Genomic DNA, 26,629 nt, shown 5'->3' on the forward strand with positions numbered 1-26,629 from the left:
ATCAGATTCTCATCAACATTAAATTCAAGCCGTTTTTCTGAAACTGCAGCCTGGATGTGCCACCATGGTTTGTGTATTGCCTACCTCAAAAGATGAAAACCCACAAATATTGGGAATTATGCTGTCTGAAGCAAAAAAGATGAGCGAAGAGCATTCACCACAAGAGCCAGAATTCACCAAGAAGAGCCAGAATTCTTGAAAATTTGTGTGTGCAAACACATACGCTAAGCTCTGCTCCCCCGCACACGCTGCTCGCAGGCAGGTTGCAAAGCACGCTGCCCCTTGGCATCACCCCGCCTGGAGAGCTGGACTTCACTGCTGGTGGCCGTTTGCCTTGTCCAGGAGCAGCACTCCAGTGCTCCCAGAACCTTCTGCTGCAGATGAACCCCTAATACATATGTGATTTAATGAAAATACATGCATCACATTCATCTGTTAAATCCCCTATTTCCTAATTCAGGTATGAAAACGGCAAGTGCTTGGAATTCCTGAACTAAAGCAGTCCTGCTGGACTTGAATAGTCTCCAAAGGAGGCACCCGAGGGTGACATTTATCTTTGTTTCTTAATTTGTAGCACAGACAAAGGGAGCCATTTACATTCCTGAAAGATCTTGTCTCAGCAGTTTCTCTTTTGAGACCATCCAGTAAGGGAAGGAGTGAACTAATCTGCCTGTGGTCTTCAAACAATCCCCCAGAAACTTTATAAGCACGGACAGGTGCCGGCCCCGGAAAGCTGGTCATCTAAATTTAGATACACCCAGATGAACAGGAGGAAAAAAATATTGTAGAGAGAGCAGGGTTAGCAAAGAAAGAATTCTGGCCAGTAAAAGAACTGAGCAACTCAATCAGTGCGCGGCCACCAGTATGACTTTTGTTAATAACACGAAGGATAAAACATTTTACCATTAATATTGCTCGATCTGCAGTGATTAAACATCTCCCTGGGGTTTCTCCTCTCATTGGAACAGCAATTCATCCTAAATTTGGCATCTATCTCTCAGTCAGCCTTACGTCAGACCTTCCCCAAAAGCAGATTTCAAGCACAACGGTGGACACCAGCCACCTGAGTCACCACGGGGTCACCTGAGCTGCGCCAGCTGCAGCAAACAGCCAGGCAGGGGGCTCAGGACACTGCACAGAAAGCTGCCACACCTCAGCCAGAGCAGAGGTGGTCACCGTTTTCCTGACTAATCAGGGATTTAGGTCAGGAGACAATGGAGATGAGGTAGGTTTTGGATGCTGCTTCCACCAAAGCTGTGACCTGCTTGGCGTGCAGTGCCTCCAGTGCTCAGCAGCCCAGCTGGAAGCCATAAGCAGCGATCAGCTTGGGGCTCGTGACACCACTGTGGCACCCAACACATTTTTCACATACTGCGACAGCGCAGACACAGGCTGTTAGTGCAGGGATTTTATTAAACAGCCAAACTGCCGGCTGCAGCTGCCTCATTTCTGCAGGTTAAGCTTTTTTGTTTGTTGGACTGGTCACATTTTTTAGCTGCAAAGAGTTGATTAAAAAAAAAATAATAATCATTGACATTAGCATCGGTTAAACTTTCTCGTCAGAACATCTGAAAACTAATTTTTGAAATGCATACAATGCCTTGCAACTCCTCTTTGGGTTCCTAAAGGGGCCAAGTTTCTGGCTGTAAATTTTATTTGCCAGTAACTCAAGCATCTTGTGCAACGTGCAGCAATGGCAGAAAGCAGTTTGATGAAGGAAAGCACGTATTTAACTCCAGCAAGGCCAGCCCCAGCAGTTCCATACCACAGTGCAGACAGCCTTGTGACAGAGAAGTGAATCAGGCGCGCTCGCCCTGCAGCCTCAGGGGTGCTGTGCTGAACCCCGGGCTGAGGGGCCGGCGTCTCACCTGAGCGGGCCTTTGGGAAACAGGAATTACTGGTGTTGAGGACATTTCCAGTGTGCTAAGAGGTTTCACAGTCCCAGGGTGGACGGGGGTGGTGAAAAAGCCTGGATCTGTCAGGTTAAAGGACTAAATCATCGCTTCGGTCCCGTGCCTCTGGCAGCCACCGCCCGCTTGCCCACGGCTGGGTTGCCTTTTTCTGTGCTCAGCGAGCACAGTGTGGCCAACGCAAGCGTGGAGGATCCATCTGTGGGCTCAGACAGGGGGAAGCAAACATGTGCACCCTTACAACAGGCCACGTTGCCATCAGTAGCCCACAGTCTGGTTTTAGATCCGGGGGAGAAAGGGCCAGCCTAAGCCCAGAGCTCTGCTGCAGCCCTGCAGACACCGGCACAGCACAGGGGAGAAAACCGTGTCCTACCTGGAGCAGAGGCTGCAGCTGGGCACCTGCTTCTCAGAAGAGCTGATCTGGAAGAGTCCCGTCTTTGCAGTTCAGAGCCTGTGGGTTCAATTCTTGCTCATGACCTCGAGCATGAGAAATGCATAAAGAGCTACTCTTCAAGGTCTACTTAACTCTACTCTCTGCTGACCAGGTAGAAGTCAGCTGCTCAGCAAAACAGACTTCTGCAACATGCTTTAGGCCATTTCTGGAGACACCACAGTATCAGAGGTAGACTAACAAAAGGCTTTTATTAATTCAAAGTTTTAGCATTTCAAAGTCCAGCTGTGCAGCTGGTCACATTTACAGGTAAATTTAAATTGAGTTTTCACTGCACCAGGAAGCATTGGATGCCGGCAAGAGAAGAAGACAGAAGGCAGCCCTGTTTCTGTTGTTGGTTTTAAGGTAAGTTCTTAATAGCTTCCAGTTAGCTTGGGCAAAGGAAGCTGGCTGCAAAGTACATTACAGAAACTTAAGATTTGCTACATTTGACGTATAACTGAAATAATACACTGCAAAAGGTACAAATAACACTATAGCGGTTACAAGTCCTCAACTGGAGGGGCATGTGACCAGAATAACTGAGGACAAGTGACAGCAAAGTGCAAGTTTGAAGTTTTTTTTGAAGTTTCTATCATTAATACAATTTTGCCTAAATTAACAAGATGACCTGCTATCATTGATATCATTTTGCCTAAATTAACAAGATGACCGAGTCCTGGTTCCAGCAGGACTTCCATGTGCTGAACACATCGCAGCTTGAATGGTTACTATTATTTTGGGGTTCCTTATTGATTTTTTTATAGGATGGCTAGTGTGAAACCTCGATCTCACAGGAGCAAAAAGCATTGAAAGAGGAAGACTTTTTCTTATTCTCTGTTGGTGGCATACAGCCACTTTTCCATGCACAAGACAGGAGTTTAAAAAAAGATGTGGACTCCTGTCTTCTACCCAGTCATGATCATTAGGGACTAATTTAAGATCTCTGAACTCCTGGATGGAGTCTTAGCTATCAAGACACGATTTGGCCTTGATTTCCGAGCAGCCACCGCTCAAAGCCCTTGCATTCTTCTTTGAATTGTTCCACGTCTTTATGGATTTTTTCAGCTGATCCTTTTGATCCTATTTGAAGAAGCTGAGTGGGGGCAGTTAATTGCATGGAAGAATATCAGGCCTGAAGAACAACAGCTGTAGCTCCAGCAGAAGTTAGAAAAACTTTTCTATGGCGCTGTCTTCCTTGTAATTCGTACAAAACTGCCTTCTGAGTGCAAAATGTGCTTAGCAGTTCATCTTAATTCTCTAATGACTTTGCCTTTCCCCAGCCAGCAGGACAGCGATTTTGCAGCTGCTGCTACCGCACCTAATTTATCAGCAGCTTCCTTTGCTGGTGCTCAGAGCACTGACAACCCTGGTCATAATTCATGGCGAACCAGGGCTCCACTCCTGAAGGAAACAAGAGCTACACGGTGCCCTTCTACAGCTTCCACAGCTGTGGGAGACAATCACTGGATTACCGGCTCCTGCTCCCACTGACGCCCACCACCAGCCAGCCCCACGTCCCTGCGGACACTCCTAATGCTCAGGGAGCAGACTCACAAACTGGAAACAGAATGAATATGTTCTGCACTTTTCCAGGAGTTACTCCTCCTCTTAGAGCAGAATTAAGGTCAGAAATAACGACAGCTACCCCACAGGGGGCTTCAGCGGGGAGGAAGGGAACAGCTGAGATGTATTTCTATAGGTTACTTCAGACAGTCTCCAGTGGAATAACAATCAAGTCTGGTAGGCCATACGGTGAAGGGTACCAGGGTCTGCAAAGCCCAGCTGTTTGATGCCAACTGAGCTAGGCAAGCAATCTGAAACCAGCTTTTACGCTAACTGCAGCTGGGGAAAAGGAGAATTGAATTGGCACAGGTCCCACAAAACACACATTTGGCATCAGAGCCAGCTGTAGCTCTGTGACTTCACCAGTCCTTCAGAGGGCAGTTTTCATGTTATAGCTCAGCTGAAGCAATGGGGAGGGGGTGCTGGAAAGGGAAGTCATGCTTCTCCCTCTCATCCTCACCACCTGGCTATGGATTCTCAAGGCATAGGTAGCAGCTCCCACCTGACCCCTATGGCAAGCAGGTAGGTAAGGGGAGATTCCCACCAGCAGACTGGCTGAAGTGAAACCCGCTTCCCAGAACTCCCGAGCCATCACTGCTTTAAGCGGACTGCACTGGAAGGGATAGACCTGCTGTCCTCCTCCCCTGCTGCAGCCCCTTCCCTTGGCAGTGGCATCGCGCGCTCGGGTGATGAGCTCAGAGACCCAGCTTCATCCCATGGGCACAAAGACCAAAATAATGTGCTTGTGGGTTGGCTGTGGCTCTGAGCAACCTGCTCTAGCTGCAGACGTCCCTGCTCATTGCAGGGGAGTCGGACTAGATGGCCTTTAAAGGTCCCTTCCAACCCAAACTAATCTATGATTCTGTAAGCTGTGTACGTCCCCGTGGCAGGCACCGAGCCGCCTCTCTCTTGCTGTCAGACCTTGCATTCCCCTCGGCATATGGTAAACCCCAGGCTCTGACTGCCTTCAGCATTTGCTGTCCTTCAGAAACCAGTGGTACCTCCCAGCCACTCGTTTTTACAAGAGTCACTACATAACCTCAAGCAGCAGAAAGAAATCATTCAATATTCTTTGTTTTGAGACACAGTTTGTATGTTTGTCTAATTATCCAAGAGGCACCTGATCCCCAAGGGGACCCACCACCTCCAGCTATCCAGCAGCTGGCCAGAATCAGCCAGCGCCCCACCGACAGCCGGGATTGCCATGGCAATTCATCCCTTTGAGAGCAACAGTGACACCTTGTCTGCTCATGGTTGCTTTTTGTCTTCTGATTCCCACCACATGGATTAAAATAAGCTGCACCGAGACTGAATCAGGAACTCACAACAGATACTGGTACAAAGTCAAGTGGCATTTATGAGCCATAATTTTACTTTTTTGCTCATTCATCTTGCATTTCCTCCTGCCCCTATACTTTCACATAGTTTAGAGCCGTAACACTGGTTATAGTATTTCAGCTTGTATGCGAACTTTGGAGCAAAACCGCATTGCATCGCTATTTTCTATATTAAAATAAGACAAATATAAAGATGCTGCATTGCCACGGCAGAACATTCATTACAGATACCTGCATGCCAATGTGTAAAAGCTACCGCATAAGCTGTTTCTGTGAAGCAGTAAGTTAACATCTTGTACGCTCCACATGCTTGCCTGTAACACCTTCCCACTGCCTCAAACAAGAAACTTACTCAGAGACAAGTTTGATCTTTAATTTCTGCCTTTATTTTTCTGAAAACTAGCGCTTCTCTTAAGTGGTTACCAACTCCTGCTATTTCTCACAGAGTGTTGTTTAGCAGCTTGTCATGAGTTACTTTTTCCCACATCATTCATGCATCCCAAGCAAAAAATAAAGATGCGCAAGAGCAAAGCAGCAGGTGTTTAGAAAACCAAAATACATTTCTTTGACAGCATCCATGTGGCACATACTTTCAGCTAAACTATCCTTACAGGCATAATTGTAATTGTGCACAATAAGATTTCAAGACAGCATACAAGAATGAGAGAACCTTTTTTCTCTTTTTTTTCTTTCCCAAAACACAGATGTCTGGATGCCAGACACTATGTCTCTGTCTCTTTAAAGCAATTGCCAGGAAGGGAAAAGGGAGGTGTATGCATCCTACTCACCCCAGCGTGGCTGGTAGGACTGTTCAATGATAAAGGCGTTATTTTAGGACTCCGATGATCAGGTACCAACCTTTGCCGCAGACTCCCCGCATGCCTTTGGCCCGTCGCCTCATCCTCCTGTAACGAACAGCAGTAATCGCCAGAATGCTGAGAACACAAACAGGGGCTGATTTGATGCTGAGCCACAGACACAGGATGAAAATTCCCAACCTGCCGCCAGCCAAGCTTAATCAAGAATTAGGAACGGCTAATCAGTGTGGCTAACTCAGCATGGTACTGAGATTAAGATGTGTTACGGAGTGACTAGACACAGGTTTAGTGAATCCAGAGATGATCTCAGCATTGCTGCACAGTGCTGCACTAGGCTGACAAGCTGTGCTATCAGGGTGCTCTAAGCTGTTCATCACCGCAGGGCGCGTAAAACCGCGTTTAACTCAGGCAAGTCCTCCACACTGCAAAGTTCACAGTCGTGTTTCAACCTCAACTACAACGCAACCCGCCTCAGCGTCACAGCTCTGAGAAAAAGGGCAGTGGTGTGCATGTTGGCAGCTAACCATCATGGAGCTACTGAAGGGTGACAATGCCAAGGGTAGTCTGATACTGCCGGACACTTCACCCCACACTGCCAACAAACTCATCTATGTGCAAAATTGTAGTTAGATGCTTTTCAGTGTAGTTCCCTTTTGTTGGAGAAAGAGTGATGCTTGGTGATACTCAGCGACCAGCGGCAAGACCTGCAGCTACAGTTTGCCACGCGGGTCCATCGGAACAGCAATTTCTAGGGAGCCCTGCTTCAAGCGCTTTGCCTCTGGGGATGGGACCACCCAGCTCTGAGCTCTCCAACCAGACCAAGGTTTGCAACTTCCTCAGCACAAACCATAAAGCCCATACCAGCTTTCCCCAGGGCTGGCAGAGCAGTTGCTGGCCACTAAGAGACACGCAGAAAAAGCTTCACGTATTTAGAAGAAAAGAGAGAACACTAATTTGAAAAGCAGCAAGGTGGGGAGAAGGCAAGAAGAATATTAGTATGATCCTAGAGATTAACTAGTAAGATAAGGCCCTTAGCAGCAACACAGTTCAAACATCACAAGGCTCAGGATAGGAAGCCTTCTGACGATGAGAACAGTTCTTGATTTACCAGCTTCCTTGTCTATGAAGAGCGCAGGCACCCACACCTGGGACGCCACCAGGTCTTCTTCAGAGCTTAATTCAAGTATACAGTAATGCACAGCTACTCCTCCAGCTGCTGCCACTAGCCAATGAATTACCTACGACACTCAGAATTTATTTGGCAATGTTACAAATGGGCTTTGCGTCTTTTGCTTTGGGTGTTTACCTGCTACTGAGCGCCAGGAGAGAGGGCTGCGTGCCGGGGGGAGAACATGGCACACTGAAACGGGGGCAGCGGCCTGCCCGCAGGGCGTAGCCACGGCTAAGTCGAACGCAAATGGTTTAAATAACAGAGGCCTGACAAACTCACTTGAAATACTGGTGGCTAAGGTATGTCCCCGTGCCGATGTGGGTCAGGTCACCCCCAGGGGACAGGGAGGGGGCCCTGCTCAACCAGCCCCTGGGTTCAGTCACGGCAGGGACGTCAGGCCCTTACACCAGACCGTCAGAAGTGCAGTTATGGCAAACAGCGGGGCAAAGGGAAAACTCAGCACTAACTCCATTTTTGGTTTATGCTCCCGCCTACAGTCTGCTCCGAACGTTCCTGAACAGTGGTGTCACCATGCAGGGCCAGGCTAGCTGGGGACTGGGGCAGCCGCGGAGGCTGCAACGCTTCGGGCAGCCCAGGCACCTCTGCTTCCCAAACCACCAGGCGAGGTGCGTTCGCTCCGTTAGAAACAAACCTGAAGAATTCAAGCGCCTGCACCGTAACTGTAGTGCCCCTACCCAGGGCACGAAGACCTGAGAGTTTGGAAACGTGATTTTTAATTTCACGTTGCTCATGGTGCAGCCTTTTCAAGGTCAAAAAGTTGCATGTTCTAAGGAATCAAAAGTAGTTCAAGAAAAAATGCTCAAACTCCCTACATTTTTCAAAGCTAAAGTGAACAATTTTAGAAGATTTGTCCATCTAAGGCTAGCAGAGCCTGTGCAGATCTTAGGAAAAAAAAAAAAAGATGATACAATACTGTAGAAAATGAAAAATGAAAACATTTACATGACAGTCTGTGCAGAAAAGAGGAGAACACACACACGCAGACCCACCCTCATTTTGCCTAGGGAAAAAGAGATGAGGTAGTTAAATAAAGCTAAAATAGCAAAGGACCTAATTGAAACAGTTTTGTTATGTACAGGGTTGGAACTCAATCCAATCAAAGGGAAAACATTTTTGCAAGCCAAATATCCCAGCCCTTGACCCCACGGCACTCATATCAGGCAGCAGAACCGCTGCCTCGGAAGATCTCAGCAGCCCCCAGTATTGCTCCATATTTCCACATCCACAAACATTTCTCTGCCCGTAGGAGTGGGAGCTTTCCTCCTTGGTGGGAAATTCCTTCCTCAGGGTAGCTTTCTCTCTCTCAAACACCATTTTGTCAGACCACAGCAGAATCTCTCCTGTCGCTCCAAGTGGAAGAAATCCAGTTCACGAGATCGTATTTAAGTGCTTCACTGTCACTCCTAAGCCCTTCAGCCTTGTGTTGACCTTTAGGATTTCGATACAAAATGCTGCTCTACTTGTACTGCTTAAACTGTTTTAGCTTTGGGATTGTGCCAGACAGACAACTGACGGCAACTATTATAAGAGTAATTTTCCAGCATGTGGATTACTAGCATGTGGCCACTTAAGCTAATTTTATATAGGATCAGAAGCCTTACAGGTCACAGTCTCATGGTTTGCCACTCAACCGCATGTCCAGTAGGGCCCAAATCCTGTCTCGTATGTCCAGTCATGCCCCCTTCAGCCAAATACATACAGAAAACCAAAGAATATGGTGCATGGATAATTAACGGAAAGCTTTGCTATGTTATACGACTTTCATTTAGAAAAGGAGGGAGAAAGACCGGCAGAATTTTGGCACAAGGCTTGCTTGCTTTGGGGTATGGTTCAGGTTTCCTTGTGCCTGCTGTAGCCTTGAACTCCTTGTTATGAATAAGGAGAATCTCTTCATCAGTTCTGTGATGCTCCTTGCCATTTACGTGAGAGGGAAAATGGTTAAATCTGTTGCTCACCATTAGTGTTCATGTTGTTTCAAGTCATGTCTTCTGAACAAATAATGGAATTCGCAGAGTTTGAGAGTTTTTCAAATCTAGGTATTATTTTCTCTTTTGCAGCTGTCAGTTCTAGAAGTTCCTTGGCAGCCCTCTCAGCCATACCATGCAAGTATTTATTAATACAGGTCTCCAACCCTTCCCACCGCCTGGCTGCTCTACACACGTGCATCTCCCTCTTGCTAACCTGCCACAGTCCCAGTCACCCAAGTTCTGAAGGAGATTAGCTAAGTCCCTTTAGTCCAAAGTTAAGCTGTTGGTCATGTCAAGTGGTTTAACTACAAATTTTCAAAAGCAGGGAAGTCAGAGCAGAGGAGCTTCATGGAGTCTTGGGAAGCCCAGGCTCCTGCCCCGCACAAACTGCCGAGACACTCCAATGGTCCACAGCTATCAAAGACAGCAGAAGCTGGAGCCATCTCAGTCCTTTGCTTTCTTGTTCCTAGCTAAGAGGGCTCATCTCTTCCCTTGCCTTTATGCTGGCACTTACTGGAGCCAAATTCAACTCAGCAGACAATTACCAGCAGCTTTTTTTTTTTTTTTCCTGCAAACATGCTGCACCTGGCTATGAGTGATTCAATGAGCAACAGCACAAGCCACAGAGCACAAGCCACTTGCAGGTGCAGCTGTAGTACGACAGCAGCAAAGCCCAGACAGGGCAGTGGGGTCTCCCCTTGTTAACAGCAGTTAGCTATTGTTTCAAGCCTTCTCATGAAAGCACAGGCTTGGAAAGAGGCAGGCAGCTACACAATTTAGCAAGAATAGAGCTGGAGTGAGGCTACAGACAGCACTGTCATTTGTTTTGACACTAAAAAAAAAAAGCGTCCATTCTCATAAACACCCAGTCTGATCAACCTCTATAAGAGGTCACTGTGCAGGAGTACTAAAAGAAGCACCAATATCACAGGAGTCATAGCAGACACACAACAGACTTTTCTTCTTATTTCAAGTGTGCACACAAGCATTTAGCACCTTTAAACATGAGAAAATAAGTACATTTATCTCCAAATACTCCAGAGCAGCTAGACCAGAAAGCCAGAAGCTGTATTCAAAGCACTGTGAAAAGTCCTTGATGCCAAAGTCCCTGGACTTCTGTTTTATCTCCAACCCTTGTTAGCCTGACCAACAAGCAAACAGCAAACATTTCTGTCTACTGGTAAGTACTTAGAGCCTACAAATCAGACTATAGCTCAGACACGTTCAAAGATGTTCAGCATAATTACAGTTGATCACTTCTCCATTATTTTGTAAATAAGGACTTTCCAGTAAGCTGCAGAATACCAAATAGAAATTCAGGTCATGGAGAGTTTGACACAAATTGAAGACCTCTTTATTTTAAACTATTCATGTCAAGCCCATTAACCAATTCATAATATAGTAGACACAGGGTGTCACTCATTCCTGTTGGGTTGAGTAATTTTAAAATTGGGTATGTTATGTAATAGTGACACATTTTTCAGACAGCTCTTTTCATATGCATTTGAGCTAAATGCCAGCCACACAGGTGTGTGGAACCTCTGCAGGAGAGAGGTATTTCGACAGTCAGTGTCTTCACTTTTTTATTTTTTACAGTTAGTTTTCACACTATAAGAGCACTTGTTTACATAAGTGGGGTAAAGCTTCCAAAAAAGCGTTCAAGACAGTGTTCAATCAGGTTCGAAATTTTGTGAAGCTCTCCCGTTAAGACACTTCTTGCAACAGTTACTTACTCCCCTAATGGGTTATCGAATGTCCATGCACTATTAGATCTCAGCTACAACAAGAACAGCTATTTCAGAAGTCTTAAAAAAGGAAGATACCAAATACCACTTACATTCATTTCAGAAAGTTTATTGCACCAAATGCCGCAAAGAAATAGACCAAAATGATAGTGTACATAAAAAAACTATAAGAAAAAAACTCATGTAGTTTGACATTGGTATTCAGTCATTCCTAAAAAAGCCTATGCTCTCCAAACATGCAATAGCAACACACATTTTTTTTTCTACTATGGAAAACCTGCTATGTACGTCAAATTAGCCCACCTGACCTAAATAAAACAAAATAAAAGTCTAGAGTATATTCAGCAGTTCAGACTCAACTTTGATTTGGGTCCTGTTAACTGAAGTAGAAGTTATACTTGAGGGATAAGCAATCATTTTGTGTAAACTTTATATACAAAAGATCAAAAGATTGGTCTGTCTGAAAAGGGTTTTGACTTGAAGAGTAAAGATGTATATAGTAGGGAGTGGGGAAGATCAATCTGTAACTCCGGAGGATGCCACTAGAAATGTGAATTACAGAATCAATGTTTGTTTCTTTTGGGCAGAAGAAAGGTGTATGTACTAGTTCAGAGAGTACCCACTTAAAATGTTTAGAACTTGGTATTTGGGGGTGGGTGGGTGGGTAAAGAATTCATACAGAATAATACAATTTCGCAGTTCATTCCTCCCCTCTGTATATGAAGGTTTAGTCTTGCCTGAAAAAAGCGTACATTCCTTAAATTGCACTGTGTAAACTGCATTTATGTGGGATTTTGGAAAAGACTGTGCACTCCCACTTAACCAAGAAAGTATGTATTTAAGTTTACAAAAAACTACATAATACTGATAAAAACAACTTTGGAATATTTGAAAATTAAGCTACATTATCAATTTTAAACACATCTGTACATTCATATCACTTTTCATCCTATTAAAATAAAACAGTAACATGCCCTAAAGATGTCTAACAACACATCTGTAAATACTTACTGCCCTGTCATGCCACACTAATTTACACAAACAGCAAGATGCTACCAAAAACAAATTAAAGACTTGGAGTCAAAAAAAGCCCTAGAAGGTGGAATCCTGTTAACTGAGGTAGTACATTTGGTGGAGGGGAAAATACATATTGAACTTTCTTTAGACTAAAGCCTTTTAAAGGTAATAAACAGCTTTCATATTGGATTTTCTTTCCCCCAAACCCAGAACTGTCAGAACTGGATAGTTCATCATGTAATTTCTGAAGAGCAGCAAAATGTTAGAGAAAGCAGCAAGAACTATAAAGTTTTAGCCTGGGCTGAAGAAAATCCAAGTGCTTTTGACCATCAGCTCACACACCACCCATAGGTTAAATTTGATGTCTGGCCAAACAGCAGATTATTAAGATTTTTTTTTTTTTTTAATAGTTCATGTAATAAAATCTGGTGTTACTGATCACTGTGTTAGCTTTGAAATCACTGAATGTTGGCTGACCTTTGACTTTCTTAGTACACTATGATAACAAAAATGTATTTCTACGTTAGCACATATTTCTTTGAAGAATTGTCAAGAGTCTGTGCAGATAAAAGCCCAAGTAACACTTCAAGAAAACTGGAACTGACTTTTAATGAGCTCAGCTACTATTTAAGATTGGTAAGAAATAGAGAAAGTACATGAAGACTTCTATATACACCCAGGGAAGCAGTTTCATAGTCTTATACATGCACGCGCAACATTCTCCATCACAGGGGTAGTTTAGGACTATGTGACTTGCTCTACGGTTCTTACTTAGTCTTAACCTTGTGGAACAGAGAGTGGTATCTGCCAACAGCTAGATGCAGAGGTAAGTTTACTTTCCAGCAGCTAGAAGGATTCACAAACCAAAGACAAGAAAAGTTTGCTTAACTATAAGCAGTAGGAGAAAACCCTGAACCATAGAAAGAATTTAGCCTTTTTAGGCAGACTATTAGGGACAAGTATGAAAATGTGATAAAAGAAACATCTGGAATGTCAGGTCAGAAACACAGCATATAAGAAACAGCTTTAGAAGCGTTGTATCAGAATATTAATTATCCCTCCACTTGGAAACAACCTCTCTTCACAGTAGGTCAGTCTACCTGTTACCCTCAAAAAGCAACACAAGGTTAATCAAGACCCCTATGACATTTAAACAGCTTACAATATGCACATTTCATTATCTCAAATCATTTAAAGTTTACTGTAGAAAAGTCCAAACATCAAGGTAGTAGGAAATAAAAACACTTCTAATAAAAGCATGTGCCTTCAGTGTTAAAAATCTGTAATCACCAACAAGGAGAACTCACAACCGGTGACCAGGAGTTTCTTATTAGAATTCGCTATTCCCAAGCTATTGTGTTGCTAGCAATTTGTTTGCAAGCTGACAGTTTCAGACACCTTATTCATGCTGGCTCACAACAGAACAGTCCAACATTGAGTTTTCCATTTCTTTAAGAATGTTTGTTTTGATCCTTTGTTCTCTCCTCAGTCTGGTCCATAGTTTCACATCCAGCTTAACAGTGCTTTATGCAAAAAAAGTTTGGTTTTACATTCATGTTATCAACCACATGAAAACAGTAAAATACAAAATTTTATTTTCATTTCTAGAAACAGAGAAGGCCAGTATCAGCTAGTGGAGTAGTTTCTGGTCTCAGAGTAGTTAACCTATTAAGGAAAGGCACCCAGATGATAGTTCAAGATTTCTGAAGAATCAAAAAGGGTAACTGCAAACATTCATAGTAATACCAAATATTGGGGTTTGCCCCCTACATTTTGTTTTACTCCAAACAATGGTCCTCTTTTATTCCTACTTAGAGTGACAACTAGTAGCTGGGAAAAGGTGGTAACTAACACTTTTGACTAAAGGTTTGGTGGGGGTTGGTTGTTGCCTTTTATTTCCCCAGTGAGATTGTCTTCAGTTGCTGCCAAGCGCTCGGTGTCGGTGTGCACGGACATGTGCTAACAGCACTGGGATCGTACAAAAGTTTGTCAAACTCTTACTCCTTGGAGATAGCAATACTTGATGACACCAAGACACAGGTTTAGTTCCCAGGACTACAGTCATACAGAAACTCGAGAGTTATTAAAGTTGCATCAGCAACAAATGTAAACTTGTAGCAGAAACTCCATAAGGCTTTCCCACAAAATCCCTATCTCAGAAGTCCATTCCATTCTAGCCATGGGCTCATTTGAATGCCTCCTCATTAAAACAGAAGCAGCCACAGCTTTCTTAACTTCTTGTCCTTAAAGGGAAAAGTCACATCACCTCATACACACCTCTATTCCCACAAAACATTTGGCTGCTGAATCCAGGTTCCTTGTTCTGAGCCCATCACTTCCACTATATAAAATCACACATATGCTCCACAAGAAAAATCATGTCCCATCTAATACACTTGTGTATAGGAATGCTATATACATAGTTTACAGCTCCTCCTCCTTCCCAGTAAAGAAACATGCACCACACCACACTCAAGTGTAGTATTACAAAATCCATTCTAAAATCCATTCTAACCCACTTGTTCTTTTAAACTGTTACTTCATGGTTTTGAGCAGCGTTTTGGATGGCAGCTCCTGGTCTGCCACATAGTGTTAACTTTTGTCCTTTGAGTAATAACAAAATGCAAGATGCAGTCATTTTCTTGATTTAAGTCAGAAGTGAGATTGTATGAAAAACCTGAATGCCTTTTACGTTATGTAAACTGAAGTCCTCCGATAAAACATCCAGATGAAATCAGAATCAGAAGGTGGTAGAACGTACAGTCATCACCTGCTTTCCTCAGCGTTCCCCTTTACCAGTGTTTGGCACCTCTGTTCTTCATTCAACATTCCCGTTCCCTTTATTTTACTTTAAGGGAATGACTATCCTGAGATTTTTTTATAAGAGTATTTGAGCAACATATGGGGAATGAGTACTTGCTATAGCAGCCAACAAAGGCAAGTCATTGGATTCAATCCTAGAAATTAAAAAAAAAAAAAAAAAAAAGAGACAGACTTTAAAATATAGTCACCTTCACAAAAGAAGAGAAACAAGAAGATATTTTTCATCCACTTTAAAGAAACTGGAAGTGTCTTGCTATAACTGAGTTCATTGTTTAATTATTATTTATTGCTATTACTGACAACATACCAGTAAGGGTAAGTAAAAGTGTTTGAAACTAGGAAGTATGCTACCATTTAAGCCAAAAGATAGCAGTATTACATTTTGTGGTGTATAATATTTTGTGGTTTAAATAAAAAATTTTATTTATTTGCCCAGCCATAAGTCTTAGCTTGTAGTCTTGCCAGTCTGTAGGCACCAATAAGCTCAGTTTAAGAAAGTACTAAATGTCAGCTTATGGAAAACTGCATTTCGTGTTTTGAATATAACTCAGTTCACCATATAGTAGTGCTTTCTTAGCAAAAATGACCAAAAGCTGTAATTATTAATTATGCAATAACAGTATCAAGAACATCTCTCAAATGCAACAATCCGTTTCCAAACATTTCCAAACATAAAGCTGATCTGAGGCCAGAACACGTGTGTATATGCACACACACACAGAAAAGTGCCTGTTTCAGGGTTTCACTATTTACAACTACATTTCTCAGTATGAAATCTTGGAACAGTTTGGATACAGATAAATTAAGTTTTACCTACAGTGCTAAAAATCATCTTGGGAACCAGAAGTGTTTAGGTTGGAAAAGACCCTTAAGATTATACAGTCCAACTGTTAAAAATGTGTATTTCCTTCTTCCCCCTTCCCCCTCTTCTGCTGTCAGCAGGTGCATCCCTGAAGGTTGTACACCAGTCAAGTACTATTATTAGAAGACAGCTGCCAAACAGGACACCTGCTTTTTGAGAACTCCTTTTTGTTCGAGATACAACTGCACCACCTAACGTTCCAAAAATTCTCAAGTATTTGTTGGGATGAAGTTTTCATTAAGGAGATCAAGACAGAAAGAGTGCATATGAATGCACGGAGAACCTCCTAATGACCAAAATCCAAACTTTCTTCATTCAGAAGATATGAGAATGACAAGTAATTTGTTCTTCCTGTAGAAATGTGCCGCCTCCTGATTTTCAGATGGCTCAGTAGAACCCATTTTTACACTTTATTAAGTACACGAAAGAGGAGAGTGCTGAATATGAAGAAGCAAGCACGTCATTGTGGGAACAAGATGTCAACATTCAGAAACTGCAAAGGAAGATAAACTGCCTCAAGTTTGGCCATTGGTTAAAACAGATACCTGCAATACTCACCCCAATACAATTCCTAGTTCTTTTACATGCACTCTTGTATGTCCTCGCAGATACTCTGAAAGCATTTTGCTTTTGAGATACATCTCTTGTAGTCTATCCTCAAGATGCATTATGCACTGTAAACACAGACCAAAAACCTCAGAACAGCTTTAGCAATCGCATGCAAGTTTTACAGAAATGCAAGCACATCATTTTAGTTTTTATCTTAGCTAGAGCATCTTTCAATCTAAATCTCTGCTCTAAAATCCAGAAGAGGCAGTTTGCTTCGTTACAGCTGTACTAGCAACATCGAACAGCTACACTACTCCCTCGAAGGGGAACCCCCTGGTAGGACTGGGGCATTCCAGCCTTCCTGGGCAGCAAGTTTGTTGCACTTACTGCATGTGCATTTTCCACTCAAGTCAGCCACAGCGTTTCTGCCGACTCTAGATGTTTTAACCAGGTTCAAAGACACCAAAGACATCTTACTACGGATCAAACCAGAATACCTGGATCAAGATGTCTTTGTCAGTACCATTTTTTCTGAAAGACTCAGTTTAGATAATAGCTTCTAAAATTAGTACTCTAGCTCTAGAACTCTCCCATTCAAGAAACTAAGATTCAAGAAGTGGAAGACACCATTATCTTCATCATCATAAAAATTATAGCTCTTTTTTTCCACTGCTTTACTGTATAAGCTAGTTACAAATCCCTTTTAGGCATTTGTTTTTATTAATCCTAGGCACTTCCAGTTTAAAATTGCTTAAGCATTTGACACTGCTTGCCAAAAGGTAATAGTTCAAGTTGAAACACCAGTTTAATCACTCCCCTTTTCTTTCAGCAGCAGCATGCTAGAAATGCAAATTATTTTTAAATATGTCATATGATGCATGGTAATTTCTCATACACCAACTGCAGGAGAGCAGGTGAACCTTTGTTTCAAAGAGAGAGGGTTTATTTTGGGAAGACAAGACCAGTAGGTAGGATGTCTTATCAGGTATTTTGTTCTAGGACAAAAGGTATATTCAATTTGTCATATTCCTTCTTTCCACTGGGATGGCCACTTCAAAAAAAAGTTAAATTAGTTCAGCTCTCCAAACTCCAGGAGATGAAAGCAGGGAGTGCATGTAGAACCTCACATTATCAACTGCACAGTCACCCAGCAGAGACAGCAATTACAAACAGTACCTGCAAACAGCTTCAGGCCATCGCCCAATGTACTTTTTAAGTTGAATGGAAACCATAACTATTAGAAAAAAGATCCTGTGAAACCAGTTTTGCCAATTAAAAAATAATGAGGAAAAAAAGGACAAATGTTTATAGGTAGCCTACCATGTATTTTTCTGATGTTTGGGAGCAAGATGATTTTTAATGATTCTCTGAGCTTATACCGGGTCTTATTCATGGAAGATCAAGAGGCATTTTAAAAAGCATCCAACATAGTACTAGAATAACATCACTGCCACCAGTGAAGGAAAGGCAAAAGCTTTCTGAGAGCAATTTGGATCTATTTGCTTCAGGCAAGTTTTCACTCAAGTTGTTATAACCCTTCTGATTCTAGGCACGAGGGAAACACGATTTTTCCGTTACCGGTAGCCCTAATGCAACAGCTTATGAGCAGCTCTGCAGTGGTTCAGGGCAGCATGCAGCTGATCCACAAAGCAGCAGTTCAATATATCTAAATTCCAGTACTTGTGCTAATATATAATGAATTATTTTTGTAGTTGTGAGGCAGCAAGTAAGGAAGAATGCCACTAGAAGAGATTTCTCTCTAAAAAAAGATTCTTTACTTATTATCTACTCATGAATGCCCATAAAGAAAAGACATTTTCCATAAGCTCGCTACATCGATCCATTTTATGCAAAATGTGCACAGCTTTGGGTTTTTTAATGTTAGCTTCCTCCACAGCTTCTCTCATTGACTAAATGGGGGGTGGCAGTGGTGGTGGTGTAAGTCAAGTCACTTCTAAAAATAGAAGAGTAGCTTAAAATGAGTTTAAAGGTGCAGTTAAAACTTTTGATGTATTGCTGATATGCAGCAGTTGCTATCATCCCTTCCCTCTCACCCTGGCACACTGCAAAGCCCTCTGCGGTATGGCTACCAGTCTGAAGTGCCACAACAAAGACAACACCACTCGCCTTTCATTTGGTCCAAAGTTGGGTTTTGTGGGGTTTTTTACTCATTTTCTCATTTTACTCAATTTACTCATCTGAACAGTAACTGCATGTAAAGAAACATGCACTCCTAAAGGAAACTTCAAACATGCTGCATTAAGCTCCTCTCTGATCAATATTAGTATTTATGTTTTTGCCAAAATTTAGATCAATAGAATCAGTACAACAACAAAAAAAGTCACACTTCTTCCCCTAGAGTTTAGTGGAACACTTCACTTCCACACACTGATGGCTCTGCTTTAGCAAAGAGCTGTAAAATCCACCAACAGAAGGATCAAAGTATCTCTAACGTTTATGATTGAAAATTTACAAGCTACTAGCACTGTCACTTCAGTGTTCCTTTTTGTGAGAAAAAGGAAATAAAAAAACCGCCTGAAAAACATTCTAGCACCAAACCCCTCCCACACCACACAAAGCATACAGAAATGGCATACACAAACCTCAAGACAACACTGGGAAGAGCACCTCAGCTGCAGAACCAGCTATTCAGTTAAAAAATGCCCACATTTGAAGGTATTACTGTGCAAATGTTAGGATATAATTTTAACCAAAGTTGCCTATTTTCTGATGCTCAAAAGAAAGCAGAGACAACATTTACAACATGTATTTTGCCTAGCACTTGACTTCAAAAACTTAAGTGTATTCGGTATCAATAATTTTATCCAAAACAATGCCAACTAATACTATTTACAGCTGTTACTGTTTAGCTCTATCTTCCTCTTCCATCTGCTAGCGCAGCCATTACACAGGCTTCCTGCAAAGTTTCTCGATGTTTTCTGCTGAAGGACAGACCAATTCTGTTAATTGAGAAAGGGGTGACTCCTGAAAAAAAGCATCCCATCTCCCCTCACCTACAATTCTGTACTAAAAACTATTATAATTACCACTGTTAGACTTGTGGGTAATACTGCTGGTGATTTGCTCTGATGAATTCCACTCCTACCGAGGACAGGGAAGGATGCTGTGGGACAGGGAGTATGCAATACGACAAAGTAACCCCCCCTGCCCCAAGGGTTAGCAACTTTCAGCCTCCTCCCAGCCATCCTAGGGAGGCAGCAGCACGGCTATCCAAGACACCACTTGCTGACAGGGTTGGCTAAAATATGTCTATAACAAGTAAACACACAAGCACAATGATTTGGGGAGGCGAGATAAGTGGCATCCACTGCATGGGGTGGGAGAGAAAGCCCAAGAACAGAAAGCTGTATGCTAGAAACAGGCTTGGGGAGATAGACGCTTCAACAGCAAACAGAGGAGTGTGGAAATTATACAAACAAAAAAATAAAAGCCAGATTTAAGAGTTCTAACTGTAAACAGATGAAGACCATGCTAAAATTGCCTAAAGAACTTGTTTTGGCCTATGTACTTCGGAATAGTTAACTTTGATCTATTAGATGTAAGTCACAGATGCAACAGGATACTGTTTTAGGACCGTACCATGCATTCTTTTAAGTACGTTGTCCCAGCTCTGCATTATTACAGGCGTTTGTTTATTGGTATAGCAACATGGCATACAAAACTCTGCACTTGCTACCTAAGCTAAACAATTTTCATTAGCTTCAATCTTCAGTAAAGAAATACTTACAAAGTCAGCTGGGATGTTGAGTTTGTAAAGCTGTAAAATAGACTGCAGTAAACTGGATACTTGACTTGAAACCAAAACATCCTTGCCTAGCTTCATATTGTCCATCATCTTCCTCTGGCTTGTAGCTACTTGTACGTTCCATTTATCTGTGTCTGCAATAATGCAGACTGCTTCTGCTATGGGCTCATCTAGCACTGGATGCTGCAACAGATAGAAAATTACAAACATGACGTGGCACTTCCAGATACATTTCTACAATTCAGTTTGAGGTTCCACTTTTATTCACGCTGAAGCAGGGAACAAGAAAGTGATCCAATCAATGTTTTTGTCCACTAGGAAGCCAAAGGCATCTCAAATATTACAAGGAATACCAACTTCAGTGACAGTTTACATGCAGTCACACCGTGTAAGTCTTAACTGCCAATTTGATCAAGGCATTTAATTTTAAGTAGTGCTTCAAAATCACTATTCCAATAATTCTTTTCTCCAGGTATTCCATCTTCCCTGAAAAGGTGAGTTTCTTCCAAAAAGTAGTAATGAAAACTGAAAAGAGTAATAATGATACCGATCCAGTGATGGTGAAAGTATATTTAATGTTTCAGAGATACGTGCGGGACTTCACTATGACAATCGAGGCAGGGTATGCATGAAGAGACAGCATTGCATTAGATCCATCTGATGATGTTTAAAGAAGTTATACACACATCACTGTTTTGGATAGCACATGAACTCATTCCATCAGGATGATTCTTAATTACTTTCAAGGTGTTAATTACTAGATAAACATTTAAAATTGCATACTAAGGTCACACAGTTACTTTAGTGAAAGGTTATAAATGAATTCTATAATTTACAAGTACCTCGAGCAAGAACACAGCACAGTCCTTACCTATAAACAATTACTTTCTGTAGTCAGTCATTTCTGCTACAGTCTAGTGTAACATCAGCCTCCACAAGACTTCATCTCCCTTGCAATGGATGCCACTAAGTGGCAAAATAAGATGTTTCAACTTTCATATCATTTTTGTGAAATCTAGGTAACTCTGTCTGCTATTGTGGCTGAAAAAAGAGAAGCAGTTTGCAGCTTGAAGTTGCCAACAATTTTCCTTGTGTTTGCCTTCGAAGATAAGCCTTAAGAGAGTATGAAAGAAAGCACACACGAGAAGGCAGGAGCAAGTAAATTCTTGCATGAACTGGCTCTGCACACAATGAATTCAGGGCTTACACCTTTCAAGAAGGAACACATGTCAGGTGTGGCTGTTAAGAACAATCACGTAGAACAAAACCTACTCAAAGGACCTGCTTCTGTAGATGTCAGTGATATCACAACTCCTACTGTAACTCAGAACGGTTCTTTAACTCACATGCATTGCATGAAGTAGGTCTGCTAGTAGACACTGCCTAAGTTTCTCATCATTATTTATTCCATGCAGCACTAGATCAGGTATATACGTATGACAGTAACCACCTAGAAGTGATCTTCCAAAATTTTTCACACACTGACTGCTGATTGTACTTGACCTGAAATACAAGAAAGACAAAGCAGGTAAGATTCTTGCTTGACAAACTGCGTTCAGATTTTACCTGAATGCAAAAACTGGTTTATCACCCCTGCTTCTACCGCAAGTAACAATCAACAATTGTACTCAACATACAGTAAACAGGCAACTTTACATGTATTAGAGCTTCTGGTACATATGAGCTCCCTATTCTGCAGCTAACAGATTTGCTGAATTTGAGCTTTCTCCAACGCAGCCAAAGTAGTAAACTCTTTCCACCTACCTTAAGCATCAGCAAGCTCCACATGCACCAGCTGTAAAGCTCAAAAGTCTTCCAACAGGGTGCCCTTATTTATTTCAAATCTGTTTTGATTTGCCAAGTATGTCAAATCTAAACAGTTACCAGTTTAAGCAAAATTTTGCTTGTCCTCAGAAGTTCTGTCTACATTAAACATTGCAGGCGGTTATAAGAGTTTGATCATTCTCTATTAGACATTTGAAGAACACTTTTGTCACAAAGCTTCACTACCTAAATCTGCTCTGTCTTGGTTTCTTTTTGCCAAGCCTGTTTACAAGAACCTAACCACACCAGTGTCTGTTACAGATTGGTTTGCAAGGAATTTAGTCAAGATCCCAGAGGATTTCCCACTTTAAACACTGAAACTTCTCTAAAGTAGTAACAGCTTTTGACTCCATTTAGTTCTAAATTAAACTTCTTTACCTTGGTAAAGGAAGTTCCACTTCTGCAAACTCTTCCAGTCTTTTGCTGACGTTATCGTGATGCACTTCATCAGGGATACAACAATCACCTTCTTCATCGCTGGCTCCAAGAGCACTGTCTGAACTCTCGTTCCTTGGAATGTCCCCTTCAGCTCTGAAGGGGGTTTTCCTTCCAGCATCCCCATAGGGGACATCTTCAGCACCTACTTTAGGGGAATCCTGTTTGATAGCAGAACCTACTTCTATGCAGCCAGGGGAACAGTTCTCCAGATTGCCAGAGCATAAAGTTCTAGTTTCTTTCAGTCTTGGCAATTTTACAGTTTCTACATTATCTGTGGGCAAAACTGGTTCACTAGATACCATGTTCGCTAAGTTTGTTTCAGTTCCTTTACTTTCTGTATGTTGGTTAAGTATACCCTCCTTCCCCTCACGAGGTGGGATTTGTGCGTAACAAACAGTATGTTTACTGAAGTGTATAAAGGCAGCTTCAGAACTTTCCTTTCGATTCTGGGAAGCATCCACAGCCAGATTTGTGGGACTTGAGGCACAATGTATCACCTCTGGATTTTTTTTTAATGCCTTCAGATTTTCTTCCATTTCCCTTCTATGAGTTTCTAAGTCTGACTCTGGTGACGCAGAGCTTCCAATCTGAAAGGTGACCTTTTCCAAGTGTGAACTCCTGTGGCCAGACCTTTCAGGACAAGGTAATGCAGATGACCTACTAGACAACTGCTTTTCCACTCTTCTCTCATTCTGGTTCTTGTTTTTCTTCATATCCATTAAATCCTCCAATTTAGATGGCTCTTCAAAGTGGTAGGATACGATTCCTGTATCAGTGACGGTTCTTTTCCTCCCATCAGCTGCTCCTTTACGGAAACTGCTAGTTAGACAATCAACAGACATTTCAGAGTTCTGACTGGACTTTCCTATTGCTTCCCTCTTTTCTTTTGAGGAGGCTGGGATAGCACGAGTGCTTTCTGGGTCATGTACCCACTCTGCAATACCACTGTTCTTACTTCCATCATTCTTTGGAGGTAGGATTGGAGGCACAAGAGCAGGCTCATTTTTAACAGTGACAACCACATAATCAGACTCCTCTACCTCTCCCTTTTCCAGTGCAGTTGTGATCTTGCTTCCATTTAGCACCTGCTCTCCTTCCCCAGCCTTCTCACTCCATGTCAGCTGATTTTCCTGCAGCTCAGAGCACCGAATGAAATAAGTTAGAACATAGAGCAAGCGCTGCACCAACTCCTTGCGTTTCCCAACAATAACAGTTCGAGTCAATCTAACTGGAGAGCCTATGGCACCGTAGAGATCGCCTATACAGGAAAACAAAAATTTCACATGCTTATGTTTGGTTGCAATAAAAGCTATACCATTTAAATTCAACACATTTTGAAAGAGCATTTACTATGGACATAAATCAGACAGCTAATTTCTTTCACAGTAAGTTCATAAGAATTTAAAACAAAGAATAATAAAACAAGTCCCTTGGCACTTCTTATACCTGGCTTTTGTCCAGAAGGGTTTTGGGAGGGATTAGCTGCCATTGCTCCATTTCTTTCTGTTCAAAGCCACTAAGGTTTTTATTTACACGATGCTTGTAAGATACTATCACTTGGAAATTGACACAACAGGGTGTGAAGAGGAATACAGATCAAGCTAAACTCTGAGGCCAGGTACAGTTTTTTTTCTACTCATGTTCTTTCACATCAAAGTTATTCTGTTTTATTGCAGTCACTTTTTCTGTTAAACACAGGAATTTTCATACAGATAAAATCCGAATTAGATTTTTCAGGATTACGTTATGAAAAGAAGCAAAAAAGGATTCAATATTAGCTTAATAAATAAGGTTCTGAAAAAGAGAGGCATGTAAGTACCTTACGTGCAAGGCACGTGTACTTCTGTGTACTTGGAATCAACCTTGCTAACATGGCAGGGGATGGCGGAGAACTAGAAAATATATTCACTACTTAAAATACAACCGTAATATGCAAGGTAGGTACTACAACAATCTGAATCCCCGCCAGGAACTGCTTATTTGCTAGCTCATTCATCATGAAGAACCGCTTTTTGAACAGAACTAATGCCATACATATCCTACTTTCAACATATTTGTTTGCGAGAGTGGTAACTATCTTCCAGCTGCCTATAATCCTCCATCAGCTGAAGGGTTTCTACTCCAGAAGTCCTGGGAGAAGTAAGCGTAGATAGATAGCCAGTATAGGAACATTCACACGCCCTGTCAAATCAAGATGGGTTAACTCAAGAAATGTCAATTACCAGCCTAACTTAACCCAGCTGTCTTCACCTAACATCCATTAGAAGCACTCACTAAATTATCTCTGCCTAACCAAACTGTGGCAGACAACACCAGCAGATGGGGGACAACCACCAAAAGCTCAATTTTCTTTAGCCACTGTAAGTGTTCACCTTGAAAGCAGGCTTCCCTGCCTTGAGGCTTCACCAGCTACCTGTTAACCTACCAGACTGCTTTAGATGCCAAGTCTTTGCTCGGCTGCTCAAATGTTCTGGACCAAGTTTGCTACCAGGATTTTGTTTTAGACCTCAAGAAGCAACACTAAATTAAAGTCAGGATCAGACCTCCAAGAAGGTTTTTACTAAGGGCAAGGGGACCGCTGGTTTCAACATGAGCAGACTAAAACAGGACACACCCACGAACAAAACAACACATTTATGTTCTGTATGTCAGAGGAGGCTGGGCATAAAAGGAATAAGGCTCCTGACTCCATTCCTGCAAAACAAGGATCAATGAGACAGTAATTCCACTGCTCTCACTGTCTCCCCTGCCAAGATCTGCCATCTCCCACGATGCCAGTGATGCGCTGCAGAGGCTGCTGTGTGGTAGCATCAACACCCTTGCAACTAGCCCCAGAGCCTAACATGCCAGCAAATTCATTCCTCAGTGACGGAAAATGGGCTTGCAACTACTACGCTGGAATTAACCTCAATGCCCGCTGGGCCACAAGGACTAGCAATTTGGAAAGGAAATGGGAAGATCTCTCTTTACTTTTGAGTTGAGCACAGTTGCTATGGAAATCAGATTCAGACTTCATGTTCATTTGCACAATTGACTTTATATAAATCCACTATTAATAAGACAGCACAAAAAGTCAAAATTGTGGTCTTCAAAACATGCTAATGACTACTGTTAAGACCATTAGATTGAAGCTGATGTTTAAGAGACAGCATTATGTCTTCCTGACAGTAGTACTTACAGTTATATCAGTATGTAATTCTAATTGATACATAATGTGCAATGAAAACATAGGTCTGAAGGTGGAGAGACAGGTACGTCAAAATCACTTCTGTGATAAAAAGTAATTCCCATTTTATATTCCCCGCCCCCCATCTTTTTAAAGAGGGAAACCAGCAGAGGGCAACATCTCACTTTCATTACTAGTTACTGCGAACACCTAATAATGGCTTTGGGGCTTTGTAAGAACAAGACAAAACTAGAAAGCATTTTGAGTTCAGGCACCCAGACCTTGGCTAGGCCAATGCTGGTAGCAACATACGGCCTGGGAAGGCGAGAAGAGAAACAGATTCTTGACTAGTCACCAGTGGTGACTCCTGGGAGCGACCACAAGAACTACTGCTGACACTACGCCTCCAGCCCAGCTGGTTTTTATAACCCCAGGCCTGGCTCCATCCTCAATGCCCTGAGCAAGCTTGCATTTTCCCCTCCGAGCCTAATCCACTACTCCTTTGCATAACATTTTAAAAGACATCCTGAAACAGGAAACACTCCTACTACAACTACACGGCCATTGTTTCGCATCAGTTTCACAAAGACTGCTGAGAACAACAAACATAACAATTAGCAAGAAACACAACTAGTAGCATGGTGTAAAAACATTGCTTTAGTGTGCATGTATGTTACTTTACATGGCAATACAGTGTATCAGTTAAGGCCAATCTGATGTCAGACTCACAGCTGCTGCCAAGAGGAGGAGGAATTTTCAAGAATTTACCACTGGCAGCGTTATTCTCCCAGCTCTCACTCACCTACTCCTTCGACAGGAAGTTATTTAATCCCCTGTATCAAGATAACTTAAAAGCTGTAAGATATTTGTCAGAGAACAGCCTGAGGAGCTGGGCATAGAATGAAAATTTGGCCCAAGCCCACTCACATAACTGTGCATGAATGGAAGTGCCAGACTTCTACTCTGTTGCCCTGGTGTCTGTCCTAGCTCCGTGAGAAAGGTAAAAGGAGACAGCCAAGGCAGTTGCAACTACAAAGGGCCTCCAGGGCTCAGAGAACCCCCCTCAATCCAGTCTGTTCCCCTCTTGTATTTCCTAAACTGCTTAGATCACACACAGCACTTGCACAGGCTCAGTACTTCTATACCAAGTTATTTAATCAGACAGTTTAACAGAGGAGAACAACAAGGCATCAAGGAAAAAAGCAGAGTACTCGGGCTA

At 42.3% G+C, this 26,629-nt stretch overlaps 1 protein-coding gene across 3 annotated transcripts in view; it reads right to left on the reverse strand.

The window, feature by feature from the left end:
* Window positions 1–11,058: 11,058 nt before the first annotated feature.
* FNIP2 (folliculin interacting protein 2) overlaps window positions 11,059–26,629 on the reverse strand; it is a 52,375-nt gene continuing 36,804 nt past the window's right edge. For all 3 annotated transcript variants that reach the window (XM_056330833.1, XM_056330923.1, XM_056331008.1), the window contains 5 exons: window positions 22,185–23,502; window positions 21,329–21,485; window positions 19,965–20,165; window positions 16,226–16,341; window positions 11,059–14,939 (listed from right to left, as the gene is read on the reverse strand). In XM_056330833.1, coding sequence (XP_056186808.1) covers window positions 14,861–14,939; window positions 16,226–16,341; window positions 19,965–20,165; window positions 21,329–21,485; window positions 22,185–23,502 — 1,871 coding nt within the window. In that variant the 3' untranslated portion in view covers window positions 11,059–14,860. The remainder of the gene's footprint in view (window positions 14,940–16,225; window positions 16,342–19,964; window positions 20,166–21,328; window positions 21,486–22,184; window positions 23,503–26,629) is intronic.

Source organism: Falco biarmicus, chromosome 1 (assembly GCF_023638135.1).
Source record: "Falco biarmicus isolate bFalBia1 chromosome 1, bFalBia1.pri, whole genome shotgun sequence".
NCBI lineage: Eukaryota > Metazoa > Chordata > Aves > Falconiformes > Falconidae > Falco > Falco biarmicus.